Source organism: Sminthopsis crassicaudata, chromosome 2, assembly GCF_048593235.1.
Source record: "Sminthopsis crassicaudata isolate SCR6 chromosome 2, ASM4859323v1, whole genome shotgun sequence".
NCBI classification, from domain to species: Eukaryota; Metazoa; Chordata; class Mammalia; order Dasyuromorphia; family Dasyuridae; genus Sminthopsis; species Sminthopsis crassicaudata.
Genome location: NC_133618.1, coordinates 579,290,174 through 579,308,088, shown reverse-complemented (window position 1 = coordinate 579,308,088; position 17,915 = coordinate 579,290,174). Strand labels below are relative to the sequence as shown.

The 17,915-nt window shown below is 37.0% G+C and overlaps 1 protein-coding gene across 3 annotated transcripts in view; it reads left to right on the top strand.

Annotated features, from left to right (window-relative positions):
* Positions 1-17,915, top strand: part of SH3PXD2A (SH3 and PX domains 2A) — a 329,372-nt gene that overhangs the window by 157,070 nt on the left and 154,387 nt on the right. For all 3 annotated transcript variants that reach the window (XM_074295501.1, XM_074295500.1, XM_074295499.1), the window contains exon 5: positions 9,150-9,241. In XM_074295501.1, coding sequence (XP_074151602.1) covers positions 9,150-9,241 — 92 coding nt within the window. The remainder of the gene's footprint in view (positions 1-9,149; positions 9,242-17,915) is intronic.

Sequence of the window (17,915 nt, the reverse complement as noted above, 5' to 3'; positions counted from 1 at the left end):
GACATAGAAAGGGGAAGACAAGGAAGAGATTTTACAAGAGCCCAGTTCTCCATCTACTGTGTGACCTAGGAGGCCCTCATCATCACATTCCTGGACTGATGTAATAATCTATTAAGCCTTCCTATACCAATTGTCTTCCTACTGGCTAACCCCCACAGATCTTTCATACTACTGCCAATTTAATTTTTCTTATGCATAGATATGGTCTTGTAATTTATGTTAAAAAAATATTCAGTGACTTTCTCTTGCAGATCTTGTACTTTACTCCCTCATATGAATTCTTTGATACAGTATTACTGGCTTCCTGGCCATTTCATGAAGAAGAAACACTCCATTTCTAGGCTCTGGTCATTTTCTTTGGCTGTCCTTCCTGCTTGGAACTCCTCTGTTCCACTCTGCTCCATCTCCTTGGCTTTACCAAAAGCCTTTCCCTCAAATCCCTCTTAGTTTTAGTGCCTTCTTTCTGTTAATTATTTATCCTGTACACCCATTATATTGTGAACTCTTTGAGAACAGGGAATATCCTTTTCCTCTTTTTGTATTTCCTATAGCACAGTACCTAGAACATAGTAGATGCTTAATAATCTTACTGATTGATTAATCTTGTCCACTGACAAAGTTCATATTCCTTTGTCAGACAAAGTCCTCTATAATTTTCATATTATCCTACCTTTTCCAGCTATATCTCTTAGTACACATATAACTGCCTTCCATGTATTTTATATTCCAGCCAAATTGTACTACTGTTCCTTGTATATTACTTGGCCTGGATTGTCTCTTTGCCTTTGTTTTTAGTTTCCTTTTCCTGTTGGAATCCTACTTAGGTATAAAAATTCAACTTAAACATTTCTTCCTCCATGAATCCTTCTTACTGTAGACTCCCCTGGTCAGTAACAGTATTCCCCCATGGGCAACATGGTATTTTATTTTATGCCTTTGTAATGATACACTTACCATGCAATATTGTATTGTTCTGCATTTGTATCTTATTTCCAGGCAATATTATAAGTAATCTAAGAGAAGAGACCGTGTCTTAACCTAAAGTATCTGTTTCTCCCGTGCCTAGTATACTGCTCTACATGTAGAAGATGCTTGTTGATAAATGTTTGTAGAATGAATGAAACATACATCATGAAGTTTGCAGTCTCCCTAGAGATCGACAAATACATATCTATCCAGTGTCATTCCAGGATTGTACATCCCTCTAGAACAACTGACATCCTATATTCCTTCAAAGTGTTTGATGTAATGCACATTATCTCATTTAAGCTTTTCAACAACCCTGTGAAGTAGGTACTGCAGGTTTTATTGTCAGCATTTTACAGATTAGGAAATAAGGCACTGAAAAGCTGATCTATTTATGTATATACTGCACAAATCAAAGTTAAGATTTGAACTTCTCAAGCTTATGTTTTATACACTTCACCATATTTGTTAGTTGGATGGGCAATGTGGTCATAGAAAGTTCATGGTGGTTCAACATGATTGTTGGAACCAGCTCTGAATACTGGCTGCTATATTCGCTGAGGACTTAGAGATGAAAAGTTTGACTGCAAAAGCCCAAGCTTTGATCTCTTCTCTCAATTCTGGCCAACTATTCACTCCCCTTCACAGGAATTTTTCGAAACCTAACTTTCACTATTAATTTTAAGCGTGTATGAAAATAGATTGGCAGATTCTTGTGGAAATATCCTGAGCATGGGCAAGAAGGATTGTTTTATATGGCACTTGGGGTCTGCATGTCTATCAAGTTGGACTTTGAAAGTATTTCTTTAACTCCATAAATTAATTTAATGGGCAACATGGTTATGCGGTTAATATTTAATGATTTTGTGGCCACAACAAGGTTGCAACTTTCATCTGACGGGAAATTGCAGACCTGGAAAGACCTGTACTGAAGAGCTTCAGGCTGGCAATTTTATAAGCTGATCCATCTGCCTTGACTCCCTCCTTGAAGTACATGTTTTCTGTGTTTAACCAGATGATTTAGGAAGTACATTGGAGGCAGGGGGTCTTTTTAAAAATGCATTCTACTCATTTTTTACCTGATTAATGATGCTTAAGTATTCCATCCTTTCCTGGGAAGTGTGGCAAGAGATAATATATTTTTCTCTTTTCCCCAGATACTTTAATTGTTCTTATTTCTGTAAAAGACATGATAGGCCTGAATGGCTTTATATATGGGAGATTCAGAGAGTCTGCATCTTCAGAGCTGGACAGAGGTGCAGCTTAAAGGAGCTTAAGCCAGAAGTGCAGACTTGAACCTGAGCAGGGAATTCACCTTTTGGGACCAACCTCCCTATCTGGTTGTACTTTCTGGCTCTCTTAGACATTAGTCCTTTTCAATCTCCTATAAAGGCCAATGCCATTTTCATCTTTCCCATGTGTCTTAAGCTCTCATTGAAGGATAGAAAGACATGCTCATCATATTTGCAGATGTTGAAAAGCTAACATGTTAGATGACAGATAGTTAAATCTAATAAGATTAATTCAGTAGAGATAAATACAAAGTCATATTTAGGTAAAGAAAAAAAAAATCTCTTCATAGGTACAATATGGGGAAGCACAGCTGTTAGGAAAAGATTGTAGATTTTAGTGGACTGCAAGTTCAATATAAGTTAGCAGTGTGATAAAGCAGCCAAAAATGCTAATATCATTCTGAACTGCATGCATTAAGAATGGGCGCAACTTCAGGAAGAGGGAAGGAGTGTCCTACTCTATTCTGTCCTATGCAGACCTCATCTGGACGATTGATATCAATTCTGGGCACTATAATTTCAAGAAGGTGGTAATATGGAGTGTGTTTAGAGGAGGGCAAGCAGGCTGAAGGACCTTGAGTTGAAAGTATTGGGCATATTTAATTTAAGTACTTAGTTTGGAGAACTTAGAGGAGAACATAGTAGCTGTCTTCAAGGATTTGAAGAGTTGCCTTATGGAAGAGAGATTAAATTTGTTCCATTTGTTTCCAGCGAGGCCAAATATCAATTGCAATGCTTAGAAATCAGTCAACAAACATTTTACTAAGTACTTCCCATGGCCCAGGTGTGGGCAGGGATGGTTTTCACCCACAAGGTGAAAACAGGGGGGGGCAACATACAAACAACTTGGTACATCCAAGACATTATCCATCATACATAATTACAAGGCAAATTAGGGACAATCTCAAAGAGGAGGTAATAGCATTAAAAGGGAAGTTAGTTGAAAAGAGACTCATTTTGGCTTAATGTCAAGGAATACTTCCTAAAAATCAAAATTATCCCCCCTAAAATGGGCCGCCTGGTGAGGTCCCAGGGTGGAATGCAGAACTTCAAATGGAGTCTGGGCTACCATGTGTTAAAACCATTACAGCATGGATTTCTTTTCTGTATGAGTTAGAATGAAGGACTGCTCATATCCTTTTCTTTGTGAACTTTGTGATTTTGCAATTAACCACAAACTTCTGGTTTTTATTCCTAGACTAAGATCCTCCTTGATGGCATCTGTACTGGGCCAGACAGAGGGAGATCATTGTGATAGTTCATAAGAGCATAGGGTCTCTAACAGGAAGAAACATTAGAAATTAAGTAGCTTAATCTCTTCATTTTACATAAGAGGAGTTAAATGATTTGCTCAGATACACAGGTAGCAAGTAGCAAAACCAGGATTTAAACTGGTCTTCTAGCTCCAAATCCAGTGTTCTTTCTATTATATAATACTGTCTCTCTAGTTCATTCATACCTTTCAACTAATATGACCACAGGAGCCAAAAGGTAAGTATTTTCTAGGAAGAGCCAGTGTCATTGAGTCTGTCTCTCACCTCTTCCAGGACAGACAGGTTCAGGTAAAAGAATTTCAGGATATTATATTAAGAACATGTATTATAACATATTAAATCATACAAGTGCTTATCTTCCATAGGTTAACCCTGAGTGAGACCAGATGGCGTGGGAAATCACACATGTCAAAAAGCCAATAGATCAGAGTCTTTCTAAATGGCATCCTCTGATACTGATGGTTCATGTAAACCAGCATAGTTTATAGCACTGTTAGGAGTCAGAAGACCAAGTGTGAATCCAAATTTTACTCTTCAATAAATGTGATATTGGATAGCCAATTAAAGCACTTATTAAGTGTCTACTATGTGACAAGCACTATGCAATGTGGGCAAATCACTTTTACTCTCTTAGTCATCATTTCTAAAATTAATGTGACTAGGTGACTGCTAAAGCCCCTGACAATCCTAAATCTATGCTTCTGTGGAAAAAGAGCTCTGAAAATTTTTAATGCTAGATAAAATTACTTTCTTTGGTTCACCTGTGCTTTGTAAAATAGGAATCCTCTTTCTTTTATCTCCCAATTAACTTTCTAAAATCCAAATGAAAAATCAAATATATTTTTGAACTATTCACTATTCACACAAAAGCCAGACTACTTTATAAGATTCTAAGATAATAAGACTGGGAATTCAGGAGTCATATTTGATTTATCTTTAATTTCTGCTTCAGTGTCTACCATATTGTCAGTACATGTTGATCAGTAAATATTGGCTAAAGTCGATAATTTTGGGTCCATGAAATAAAATTTAATTTCCTCTATTTTGTCCCAAATTTTTACTGTAGAAAAACTGTGAATTAGCATTCATTGGTCTCATTCACAAATTTGCTGCAATCTATCAGCAACAATAAAATGCAAATTTCTGAAATATTATATGACTTTTACTATCTCATTTTGCTAGGTACTATTGTGACCTAAAGTGAGGGATAATTATAATGATTGCGTCTCTCATTCTGGTTTGGAGGACTTTGATAGGATAGTAGTTTCAAGTGGAGAATAAACATATTTCTGTATTAGTCATGTTGTGAAAGAAAAGTCAGAACAAAGGGGAGAAAATCACAAGAAAGAAAAAAAAGTGAAAAAAGTTTTCTTCAATATGCATTTAGTTCTTTGTCTTATGTATATAATATTTTCCATCATAAGTCTATTGAAATTGTCTTGTGTTAGGTTCTTACTAAGTGCTAATGAGATAATGAGATATTTGGTTCTTATTAAGTGCTAAGTCAGTACTTGACAATTCTCTAGTTCCTGCCTTTCCTGGGGAAGAGCTTGCATGCTTAGGAGGAGCAAGTTCATTGGTTGAAGTAATTCTTCCCAGAAGCCCTTGCATTATCCCACGCCCATTCTCTGGGAGGATAAAGAAGGCAGCCCTGGAGGAAAAAGTCAGTCTCTGCTCTAGACCAGGCTTGACTCGGCTCTCTGCAGGAAGGGAAGTCACTTCTGTGGAGGAGAGTTAACGGCAGTCTTGGAGTGTTGTATTGCTGAGAAGAGCTAAGTCTGTTATAGTTGCTCATCACACAGTGTTATATCAGTTTATGTAAATCTTTCTAGGTTTTTCTGAAATCTTCCTATTCATCATTTTTGTTTTCATTTTTAAAAATGTGAACTATGTTTTCTTATTTAATCTTTTTTTAAAAATATCTTTTTATTTGCAAGATATATACATGGGTAATTTTTCAGCCTTGACAATTGTAAAATCTTTTGTTCCAACTTTTCCCCTCCTTCTCCCCCCCCCACTCTCCTCCCCTAGATGGCAGGTTGAATAATACATGTTAAATATGTTAAAATATAAGTTAAATACAATATACATATATATGTCCATACAATTATTTTGCTGTACAAAAAGAATCAGACTTTGAAATAATGTACAATTAGCCTGTGAAGGAAATCAAAAATGCAGGTGGACAAAAATAGGGGATTGGGAATTCTATGTAGTGATTCATAGTCATCCCCCAGAGTTTTTTCACTGGGTGTGGCTGCTTCAGTTCATTACTGCTCTATTGGAACTGATTTGGGTCATCTCATTGTTGGAGAGGGCCACGTCTATCAGAATTGATCATCGTGTAGTATTGTTTTTGAAGTATATAATGATCTGGTCCTGCTCATTTCACTCAGCATCAGTTCATGTAAGTCCCTTCAAGCCTTTTTGAAAACATCCTGTTGGTCATTTCTTACAGAACAATAATATTCCATAATATTCATATACCACAATTTATTCAATCATTCTCCAATTGATGGGCATCCACTCAGTTTCCAGTTTCTGGCCACTACAAAGGGGCTGCCACAAACATTCTTGTACATACAGGTCCCTTTCCCTTCTTTAAAATCTCTTTGAGATACATTGTTGGTGGAATTGTGAATACATCCAGCCATTCTGGAGAAAAATTTGGAACTATGCTCAAAAAGTTATCAAACTGTGCATATCCTTTGATCCAGCAGTGTTACTACTGGCCTCATCATTTCTTATAGCCCAATAGTATTCCATTACATTCATATGCCACAAGTTGTTCAGACATTCTCCAATTGATAGGCATCCCCTCAATTTCCAATTCCTTGTCACTACAAAAAGAGCTGCTACAAGCATTTTTTCACATGTGGGTCTTTTTCTCCTGATTTATGATTTCTTTAGGATACAAACCCAGTAGTAGCACTGCTAGATCAGAGGGTATTCAGAGTTATGATCCTTTGCAAATAGTTCCAAATTGCTCTCCAGAATGGCTGGATAAGTTCACAACTCCACCATCAATAGTGATTTAGAGCATTTTTCATATGACTATAGATAGCTTTAATTTCTTCATTTTAATATTTTTTGTTCATTTCCTTTGACTATCAATTGGGAAATGACTTGTATTCTTAGATTTGACTCAGTTCTGTAAATATTTTAGAAATTAGTTCTTTATCAGAAACATTGGCTGTAAAAATTGTTTCCCAGTTTTCTATTTCCCTTCAAATCTTGTTAGTCTCAGTTTCCTAACCTGTAAAATGGGGATAACAATAGCACTGACCCCTCAGGATTGCTAAGAGGATATGGTCATTGCTTTGCAAACTTTAAAATTATTATATAAATGTTATATCATAGCATTGTCATTATAATTATTTACTCCCATTAGGATGTTGCCTCTTCAAGCCACTGGAAAAAAATCAAATGTATTTGTTAATTTTGTAAACTAATTTATGCTAAAATATTAATGACTAGTAGTGATTTAATGTGGTATGCTAGTCAAAGATATTTGTATTTTAGCAGGGGATAACGTTTTAATGAGAGAACTTCTGGCATCTGACAAGTGAGTGGCCATCTTTGAAGCTCCAGCTAGAGAAAAAGCAATTTAATTTTTTCATGTATTTTCCTTTCCGGAGGAGAGGCTGTCTCCTTGGATACCCTTTGTTGCTCATTTTCTCCAGCCAGATATGGTAGAAGGAGCACTGAGTTGTGATCCAGGAGATCTGAGTTTTAGCCCCTAACTAATCCCCCAGGTATAGCCATGTTCCTTATCTTCTCTGGGCCTCAGTTTCCTAATTTATAAAAACTGAATGGGTTGACTGAGGTAATTTCAAACATTCATTCTGTCTTGATTTCCAGATGTGTTTTGGGGGTAGCTATTTTCTCCTAAATAATGAAATCATCAACTCTGGCTGATTCTCCTCAATAAGCAATGACTTTAGGAGCTGGTCCTTAGAAGCTAATTTGTACAGGTTTTCTCTGGGATCAGAACCTTCTAGGCAGTAATAATAAAGGAGTTCAGTTGTCCTTTTTCTATTACTAAGGCACTCTATGTAATAAAAACTTCGTGGCTGTTCAACCAAAAGGCTTCTTTCTCTGAGGTAAAGAGCCAAAGTCATCATTGTCCTCCTCCTACCTCCCCCCCCCCCCAAAAAAAAAGAAGAAGAAGAAGAAGAAGAAGAAGAAGAAGAAGAAGAAGAAGAAGCCATCTTGGTCTCTACAAAGAGACGTTCCATTTTGCCCCAAGTTTGATTTTAATTTTAAAGCAGCCTGTTGCTTGCTGGCCAAACAGATGGTTGGCACTTTTTCTGCTCCCTCTCAGACAAGAATTTCCTTATTTATGCTGAATTGTGACACTCATTGACTCCCACTCCATCTTCTACTTTGGCACAGGCTGTCTCCCTTTCATACATGCAATGTCTTTCAGTAGAATATTGACTTTCCTTCAAGGCTCAATTTGGATACCATCTTCTATTCAAGGGGCCTTAAATTTAAATATGTATTTAAATTTATTAAAATATATATTATTTATGATTATATTAAAATATGTCATGTTATATGACATTATATAATGCAAAATGTCACTTAATATATTTCATATCAATTAACATAAATTAAACAAATGTTATATATAAATTTATGTATTATATTAATATACTATATATTTATATACTAACTATTCCAATGTAATTGGTTTCCTTTGTAATATAATGTATTCTATTTTGTGTATTTAAAAATTATTATTCTGAGAAAGGGTCCATAGAGACCTAGGACACAAAAACCTAGGAAGGTTTTAAGAATCTTAATCTATGAGAAATAGATCCTTTTCTGATTTTCCTCATACGTAAAGTTTAGTTGTTATTATTCTTTCCTGCCTCATATTATTTTGAACTTAGGAACAACAAACAGTTATTAACTGCTTCTGTGCCAGACACTGTGCTAAGGCTGAGGATATAAACACAAAAAGTGTAACATAGTCCTTGTTCTCATGGAATTTTCATTTTATATCAATTCTGTATCCTAGCTAGTAAAATGTATGCTCCTTGAAGGCAGGAACAATTGTTGGGAAACCCCCCCCCTCTCCATTTTGCCTCTGTATTCCACATCCATCACAATGTGGGGGGCTTAATTAATGCTTTTTGAATATGTCCTGTCCTCAAAGGCTCAGATTGGCTCTGCCCCTTAACTCTAAGCAGCTCCCATTACATCTCTGAGCTTTCAAAAAAAAAAAAAAAAGGTTAGCAGTTTCAGATCAGACTAATTCACATCCATTTGTTGATGGAATGAGATTTGTTTCCTACTGTTCTCTAGATTTTGAATATTAAATTTCTAATTATTCAGTGTTTTTTAAGTGGTTTCCCCAATGATACTGAAGATCCCTGATGATGGGATACAATGTCTCTTGACTTCTTTATCTCCCCCCATCATGTAGCCAAGTGCAGGGTTTTCCCTGTGTTGATGTCCCTTAAGTGCTTGAGGGCTGGTGGTCTACACAGTCCATCAGTGTTGCATCCCTGGCAGGGTTGGCCATAATTAATTCTTCTAACTACTTGCTTCCCTTGCAAACACCAAGTTCTATTTTCATGCCCTTCTTTGCTGTTTTTTTCTCCCCCAGGCACTTGTCCGCCTGCCCCCTCACATCTCCCAGTGTGATGAAGTCTTTCGGTTCTTTGAGGCTCGGCCAGAGGATGTCAATCCCCCCAAAGAGTAAGTACCATGACAAGCTCTTCCTTTGATCAGCTCTGTGGCTTCAGAGAGATACCAAAGTCCATTCAGAGCAGCCTGGTTTGTGGGTTGGAAGACGATCTGTCTGGTTGTTTGCAGATGTTACTGGGGAAGGTAACAACAAAGGGGGAATGGCTCATGATCAAAACGAGAGAAGGGGGAAGAAAATTCAGACAAACCCCAGCCCACTCCTTCCTGGTCCCCTGCTGATAGAACTAATTAGAGAGCTTGTCCTGTTTATTCCTCTTACCTTCTTATCAGCCAGGGGTCATTAAATCTCTAGGAGTGAGTGGTGGGCTCAGCAGGAGAGGAAATAGGGTTCCTGAAAAATGGCTATCAGTTCTTAATGGGTACCAGTGTCACTGCCTCAGTCTGCCAGTTGAATCATTTGGGGTTCTGATTATCCTGTTTGGAACAACTTCTAGGGAAAGGAGGAATGGATTTGAATGGAATGCTTGTTTGGGAGGCTTCTTCTAATTTCAGTCAATCAGCAGCCATCTGTTAAAGTACCTACTGGATACAAAGCACTGTAGAGAAAGTATGGAAATAGTCAAGCCATAGCTAACCCAAATACTACAGGTCTAGGGCAAGAAGACTGGAGAAAAATGGTAATTATACATACACACATGGTATGGATATATCTGTTTGTATATGCATATATGTGCACATGCATGTGTGCATACAGATGCTCATAAGTTATGTTGAAATCCTGGCTTAGGGAGGGGAGCAAAAGAGAGGAACAAAAGTGATCATAAAAGATTCAATTCAATAATTCAGTAAGCATTTATTAAGTACCTACGATGTCAAATATTACATTAAACACTGGAAATATAAATAAAAAAATAAAATAGAATTTCAGATGCTTAAAATTATAAAGCTTTTACATGGACAAAGTTAATACAGCTATGATAAGAGCAGGAATTATCAACTGGGTAAAATATTTGCATTAAATGTTTTGGATAAAAGTTCGATATCAAAATGTATTGATAATTGACATAGATATATAAGATGAAGAGCATTCGTCCCCTAGATAAAAAATGAAAAGACATACAGTTTTTAGGAGAAATGCAAATGATCAATAATCACATTTTAAAAAATGTTCCAAATGTTAATAGGGGAAATTTCAATCCAAAATAACTCTGAGGTTAACTTCATATTTATCAAATTACAAAATATGATAAAAGAAATTTTATTTCAGATTTTTAGGAAGACAGACATATTAATTACACTTACAGATTTCAATTCAATTTCTCTATATGAGAAAAGTTACTAAACTGTTGATATCCTCTGATCCAGTAATCCTATTTGAAAAGTCAGCAACATCAAGAAAGTTCCTATATACCTGAAGTATTTGTAGCTGCATTCACTGAAGTAGCAAAGCAAAAAAAAAAAAAAAAAAAAAAAAAAAAGGTTTAAAAGCAATGGGCACCCATCAGCTGAAATATGGCTGAACAAATTGTGGTGTGGAAACATAATGAAATATTATTATACTATAAGAAATGCAAAAACAAAGAATTAAGAGATACTTACAAAGACGTATATGGACAGAGTAAATAAGAGAACCAAGAGAAGAAGCACATCTATCATGACAATTTAAAGGGCAGTAGGGTGGAATACTAAAAGATTTCAGAACTCAGATCAATGTAATCATCAATTTTGACTTCAGAATATACCTGATTGGCAGAGTTGGGGGACTATACCTGTGGTGTAAGATAAACATTGTTAAACAATGATTTATGTGTTGATTTTTGTTGTTTTACTTAACTTTGTTACAAGAAAGGTATATGTTGAGAACTGGGATTAGTAATTGGGAAATGATAGCCATTTAAAAAAAAAAAACCCTGAAAAAAAATGGAAGTAGAGAAACCCTAGTATGGTGATTTACTAGGACGGAGGTAATGAAGTCCTTAATTAGGAAATATTTGATCAGCTAAATAGCAAATCTTTATCAGGTAATTATTCAGCCCAGCCTTCTTTTAGGAACTATGAGGGAGACCAAAAAAAAAAAAAAAAAAAAAAAAAAAAAAAAGCTTGTCTCCTTGTCTCTAAGAAGAATTCACAGTCTCTGGCTGGGGAAATTTAATTTTGTGGGGAGGCCACAAGTTCTTGGCTATGAAAGAACAGGAAATGGTCTTGCAGCTTATTCCTCTCTTTAGTCCTGAGCATGTCTTTCCCAACCTAGCTCTCCCCAGGTAGAGAGTAATTTCCATGGGAAAATCATTCTTGGGAGATGGATGGTGGGTATCAACTGATTCCCAGTAAATCAGAGGATCAGTTGAGATGTTTGTGGTATAGGAGGAAAAACACTGGACAAATGGGCACCTGGGTCTAATTTTTTCCTACTGTTAATAAACTAGATATCATTGAATAAGTAGTTATGTCTGAGCCTTAGTTTCCATATACACATGTATATAGAAATGGGGATAATAATCCCTGCCTTTGAGTACTTCTTAGGGGGCATTTTGTTAGTTAATGAATTAAAATGTGAAAGTGCTTTGGAAACTATAAAGGTTATAAAGTTACAAGTGGATTAATCAAACAAAACTAATTTTTTTTAAAATCTTGTACTTCAAAAGGGGTGGGGAATGGAAGAAAGAAAGGAGGAAAGAAGAAAGGAAAAAGGAAGGAATGAAGAAATAAGGGGTACAGAGGTAGAGAGGGAAGCACCCACCTGTCCTGAGGAAGACTGACCTCACTGGGTTTGATGGACAATACTCTCTATAGGAGGTATCAGAGTTGATAGAGAGAACTCCGAATATAAAATTGGCCCAGGTGAAGCAAAACGGACAGCAGAGGAACAATACTCAGTGAGCTGACAACATGAATTTATATAAATTTCATATGAAAGTTGTTTAACACCAGAATTATTCTATTTTCTAGTAAGTACGTGTGTTTGGATGTCTGCAGAGGTGACTAGGAGACAAAATTTACAAGTTTTATTTCTGCTCTCATTCTCCTATTCCAGCAGTGCTCCCATGATCAACTCTCACAGGCCATCTCTTTTCATCTTTTATCTGACCACTCTCCCCTACCCCTCACATTCACACACAAATTTACTTGTACACCCACTCTCATCTACCCAATCACAGCCACCCATCCACACACATACATACTGAAAAGTCCTGGGCCAGGGACACTTTGACCTTTAAAAGCAAACATTTTGAAACCTCAGGATGCTTTAATTTAATTATGAGTCTTTCTTTCTTCTTCCATGACTATCAATATTTGTGTCCCTTGGGAGCTGAAGTTTTCTCCTGAATCTGATTCTGTCACTCTTAAACTTTGTACTTGCCAATGGAGCTGGAAATTTCCAGGATAGAATTTCATCCTAGTACCTTGATGGAATGCATGCTGATTAAGACGCTCTGTAGTGAATGGAGGGTCCCTCAAAATAAAAGCTACTAAAGGAGCTTATATAGTTCTTGACAGTATACAACTGTCAAGTTAGAAATCAAATGTTACATCCTTCAAGAAGCCTTCTTTGATGATCTCAGATGAAAGGAATTTTTACCTCATCAACTTTCAGAGTTCTTTATAATTCTTTGATTCACTTCACATAATTTTACCTCATTTTAGGTGCAAATCTTATCACTGCTTGCTAGTATGGACTGTGTCATATTCTTTATCTTCACAGAATAGACATTTTATTAGATAACATGCCTTTATTGAATGAATGAAAGAATCCCAAGTAGAGAAGAGGAAGAGAACACTCTTTTTATATTAACCACAGAGTTTCAGAGCTCACTTAATCCATTTAATTTGCAGATGAGAAAATAGAACCAGCATTCATCAGGCTTATTTCTTGAATCAGATAGCTAATTAGTAGCTAGCAAAGTAGAATTAAAATCCAGGCCCAAGTCAGCTGCCCAGCAGTACTCATGTACTGTACCTGAACAAACTGCTATTGCAGCAGTAACCATTCTGTGCCATCCTCCTCTAATTCCCCTCCCCCCCCCACCCCATTCCCCAATAAGCACTTCTAGCCACTTTGTAGCTTAGATTCCTATCAATTTCTCTCATGGAGAGGGGAAAAACCATTTTTCCTAATGAAATGGTTGGTCTTTAAAAGGCATCATTGAGAGGGATATTGGGTGGTCATTGTCTAAAGGATGAAGCGATGGCAATACAAATCTAAGTATCTTGTCTTCTCCTGTCCTAATTCTCCATTTGAAAACTGGATGGAAGGGTCTTCGATTTAAAGTAGCCATTTAGTCCATCTCCTTTTTACAGATAAGGAAATTGGGGACCAGGGAGTTAAGTGACTCTCTAAAGTCAAACACATAGTAAGTGGGATTTGAACTCAGATGCTCTGGCTCTTTCTTTCTTTCTTTCTTTCTTTTTTAAAATCATTTTGAACTTAATAAACATCTGTAAAAGTGAACAATCAATATCCAAAGAAGAAAGAAAAAAGAGGATTGCCCATCTTGTACACAGCTCATTTTTTAAAAGTGTGTATTAAATTAAGCACAGTAATACCCCTCTGTCCTCTTCTGAACTTTTTTCTGTTTTTACCTCTGTTTTTTAATATTTCATTGATGATATTTTCTTTATTTCGAGCCAGCATTCTTTTCCCTATACCACAATCTCATTGATGTGGGTATTGCTTTCTCTGTGGTAAATTACAGTTAATCCCCTCCCCCTATACAATTCTTGCCTGTGTTTTTTCATGAATTCTCTACAGAGAACTTATCCTGTATAATGGATTCTTCTTTTTTTCTTAAAATCTTGGACTCAAGAGCAGCACTCATCTCTTATTTCTGGCCCATCATCTTTTCTGGTCACACATGTTCTTGATGATGTGCTTTTTGTTCCTGAGTGAGAGGCAGCCTGACAGAAGGAGGGTGGATGGCCCCAGAGGTCAGATGGAGATACTGGCTTGGGGCAGTATGAGAGAGGGAATGTAACAGGAAAGTTAGAAAGAGGAGTGGGATGAAGTTGTGAGGCTGGAAACTATGATTTTAGCTTTGAACAAATTGAATTTAAGATGACTATGAGACATCCAGTTTGCTTTGTCTAATAGGAAATTGGAAATGTGTGATTGGAGATCAGGAGATCTATTAGGGCTGGACAAGTAGATCTGATAATTATTTGGATAGAGATGATAATTTAATGTATGGGAGCTGATGAGATCACCAGGGGAAATAGCATAGAGGTACTAGTGAAGAGGGTCTAGGAGAGAAGGCTGGGGGCCACCTACAGTTAGTGGCCATGCCCTAGTACTTAAGTGAAGGATGAAGGTCTATCAAAGGAGATAGGAGAGTGGTCAGACGCTGGAGAAAACAGTACCATGAAAACCTAGAGTGAAGAGAGTTTCAAGCAGAAGGTGATTGACAATGACACACTGACAGAGGTCTCTGAAAGTTGTCAAAATAGGTTGCAGGCAGATTGTAAAGTTAAATGACAAACAGAAGAATATATTTACTAATTAGAAACAACAGAGAATCACTGAAGTTTCTTGAATGATACTGTCTGACTTAGGGTTGAAGAATATCAATTTGGAGGTGGGAGGAAAGAAATATTAGTGGTTTGAAGGATGGATTGGAGAAGAAAGAGGCTGTCTAGAGGAAAACCAAATAGGAAGCTGTTTTTGACAGTCCCAGGAGAAGTGATAAGGACATGAACTTCTGATATTGTAGTATGAGAGTGGTATGTGGAGAGAAGGGAACTGATGTGGCAGGGACTTTTTTGGGGTTCTATATTCTAACACCTATCACAGTGCCTTGCACATGCTCATTAGCTACTTAATATATGTTCAACAGATTGAATTGCACTTGAATTGATCTTTCCAGGAGGGGTGGAAGTATTCTGGCTCTGGTTAGATTCTCACTTAGAGTGAAATGAATGAATACTAACACATATAAAGATCGATAGATTAACAGATAAGGAAATAAATAATTTAATTAATCCCATTTTAGAAAAAGAAATTGAACAACTATTAATGAACTATATTAATGAGGCTATTAATGAAATAAATTGAAGGGATTGGAGTAGGTAATGAAGAAACAAGAGTATCACTCTTTTCAGATGATCTGAGGGTATATTTAGAGAATCCTAGAGAATCAACTAAGAAATTACTAGAAACAATCAACAACTTTAGTAAAGTTGCAGGATATAAAATAAACATGTATAATCAGCATTTCTGTATATGATCAACAAAGTCCAACAGAAAGAGATAGAGAAATTCCATTTAAGTTCTTCACTTAGATTCTGAATTGGTCCTAAGGGTCTAAAGCCTCTGTGGCCACAAAGGAGAATGAGAAATGACCATGGCACTGAGAGTAGCAATGTTCAGCCCTGGCAGAGTAGTTCCTATGGACTTCGCCCTTAGAGCCTGAATTCTCCAACTTGGTAGCTCAACATTTATTGTTATGTTAACTCCTCTGGAATTGGGAGGGACTGCGCTGTGTGTGTGTGTGTGTGTGTGTATAGGTGCATAAACTTCCAACCTATCCTCCTCAATTGGAGAGGTCAGAGATGTCCACAAAATTATAATAATAACCATAATAATAACAACAGCAACATTTATGTCCTTTCCACAGCTTTCTTACACTCTGCTTTCAGGCATTCTTTGTTTCCCTTTTTCATTGTCTTTCCCTCTCCTGATACCTTCTGAAATACAAGCACTGTATCAAATAACGGTGTGTTTTGAGTCAAAGGAGCCGCTTATCAAATTATCAAAGCCTTTCAATTTAATTGGAATTTCACAGATAACCCTAGAGCTTCTTTCAAGTGTCCAGCTCCAGTGGGCCATTGAGAATTAATTTTGTAGGGAGGTTTCCATTTTCAGGTCAGCCTGGTAATGTCTATCTCATACCTTACTGCCCGCTTCTGGGATGTGCATGTGCTGCTGAAGCTTACATAGGCTCCCTTGAATCAAGGTCAGTTTACTTCCTTAGAAAGAAGCTGCCTTCTTGAATTTCAGCTGTCATTTAAAAAAATAGTGCAGAAAAGATGCACCTTTATAGAAACCTTTGATGTCCTCCATCCTCATACAAGTCCCCTCATAGTTTTATGTTACTTCTCCTCAACCCCCTCCACAATTGTCTCATAGCTTCTCAGTTTGCTTCTTTGGACTTTCCAGGAGCTACCTGGTGCTGAACAACCTCAATGATTTTCTATTTGGAGCATTTAGATTGACTTTTGGTTTGAGTTGATGCACCCTTGGGAAGTCGTGAGCTCTTGCCTGTCCATAAGACTGGGAAAACTTAATGTATTTTATGCCTCAGCAAACAGAAAAGGAGGGGGATGAAAGGAGGGGTTGCTAGAAGGAAATCCCCTATAGGGGACCTACTCATGTTCTCCTTGGAATCCCTCCTAGTGCAATAAGGCTGGGAGGGGGAAGTTGAGTAAACTCAACCATCTTAAATGGAAAAGGAGTCTAATAACTCTAGAAGGAACCTTTGGAACTTTAGAATTAAGAAAATTAGATTAAGCTAAAATCTTCATAAGGACAAAGATTGTTTTTTTGTTTTGTTGTCTTTGTATTTCCGGAGCCTTGAACATCTCAGGCACTTGATAATTGCTTTTTCAATTGTTAACTCATAGATTTAGAAGAATCCACATATATTATCCTTTCCATCTTCTTTTATACTTGAGAAATATAGTTGAGAACCAGAGAGAGGAAGTGATCTGGCTAAAAAAAATATATAATAAGCTAGAGGCAGAGTCAGTGAAGATCTGGATCTCATGATTCACCATTTAGGATTTTTGCATATAATACCATACAGATCATCTTATATGATAAATTATATCATCCTATGTTATATATTATATATATGGTTAATTTTTTTTTTTTTAATGTTTACTCTGTTTGGCCAAGGGGGTTTAAGAGACCTGTGTGGCTCGGGAGACAATAGTAATGGTGCCAGAGAGCACTTCCCTTTGGAAAAATCAAAGTCTTCCTGTTTCATACGAGGTAGGGTGAATTTATGAAACTCTTGGTTCCTCTCCGGGAAGAAATTCAGTCTAAAAGGGCTCACTTAAGCTGATGTCCGAACTATAATGGAGTTATAGAGGGAAAGAAGTATGTTTGGGGATATTTCTATTCCATGAAAGTGTCTGCTGGTCTCTCACAGAACTCTCTTTCCCTGTGAGAGACAGCCTGGATATTCATAGGTTTATTCTGACAACTTTATTCTGCTGAGTCTATGCCTAGAGACTGAATACTTAAGTGAAAGGTGATCTAATGCCCTCTGATAATGGGTAGAGTTAGCGGAGTTTAGAAGTTCCTGGCTTATTTGCTATGTGATACTCAAGAGGCTTCTCTGTAAGGGAGACATTAAAATTAGGTGAAATCACTCTGCTCGGGAACTTAAGTCTATTTGGGTAGATCACACACACACACACACACACACACACACACACACACACACACACGCACACACACAGCTCACATTGATCAAGAGATATTTATAGAGCAGCTATCATGAGTTCATGTAAACCTAGTGCCATGGGGCAGCCCAGCCTATCCAGGCTGGAGATGCTTCCTGAGAGCTTCTGGTAAAATCCTTGAACAAAATAAAATTTCCCTCCCTGCTTCCATTTGTGGCCCCTATCTCTTGTCCTGGGAGGCCAGTCCCTTCTCTCCAGTTCACATTTCTTCCCACTTATATCAAGGCTGCCCAGTTGAGTATTCTGGTTAAATTCCTCACATTTC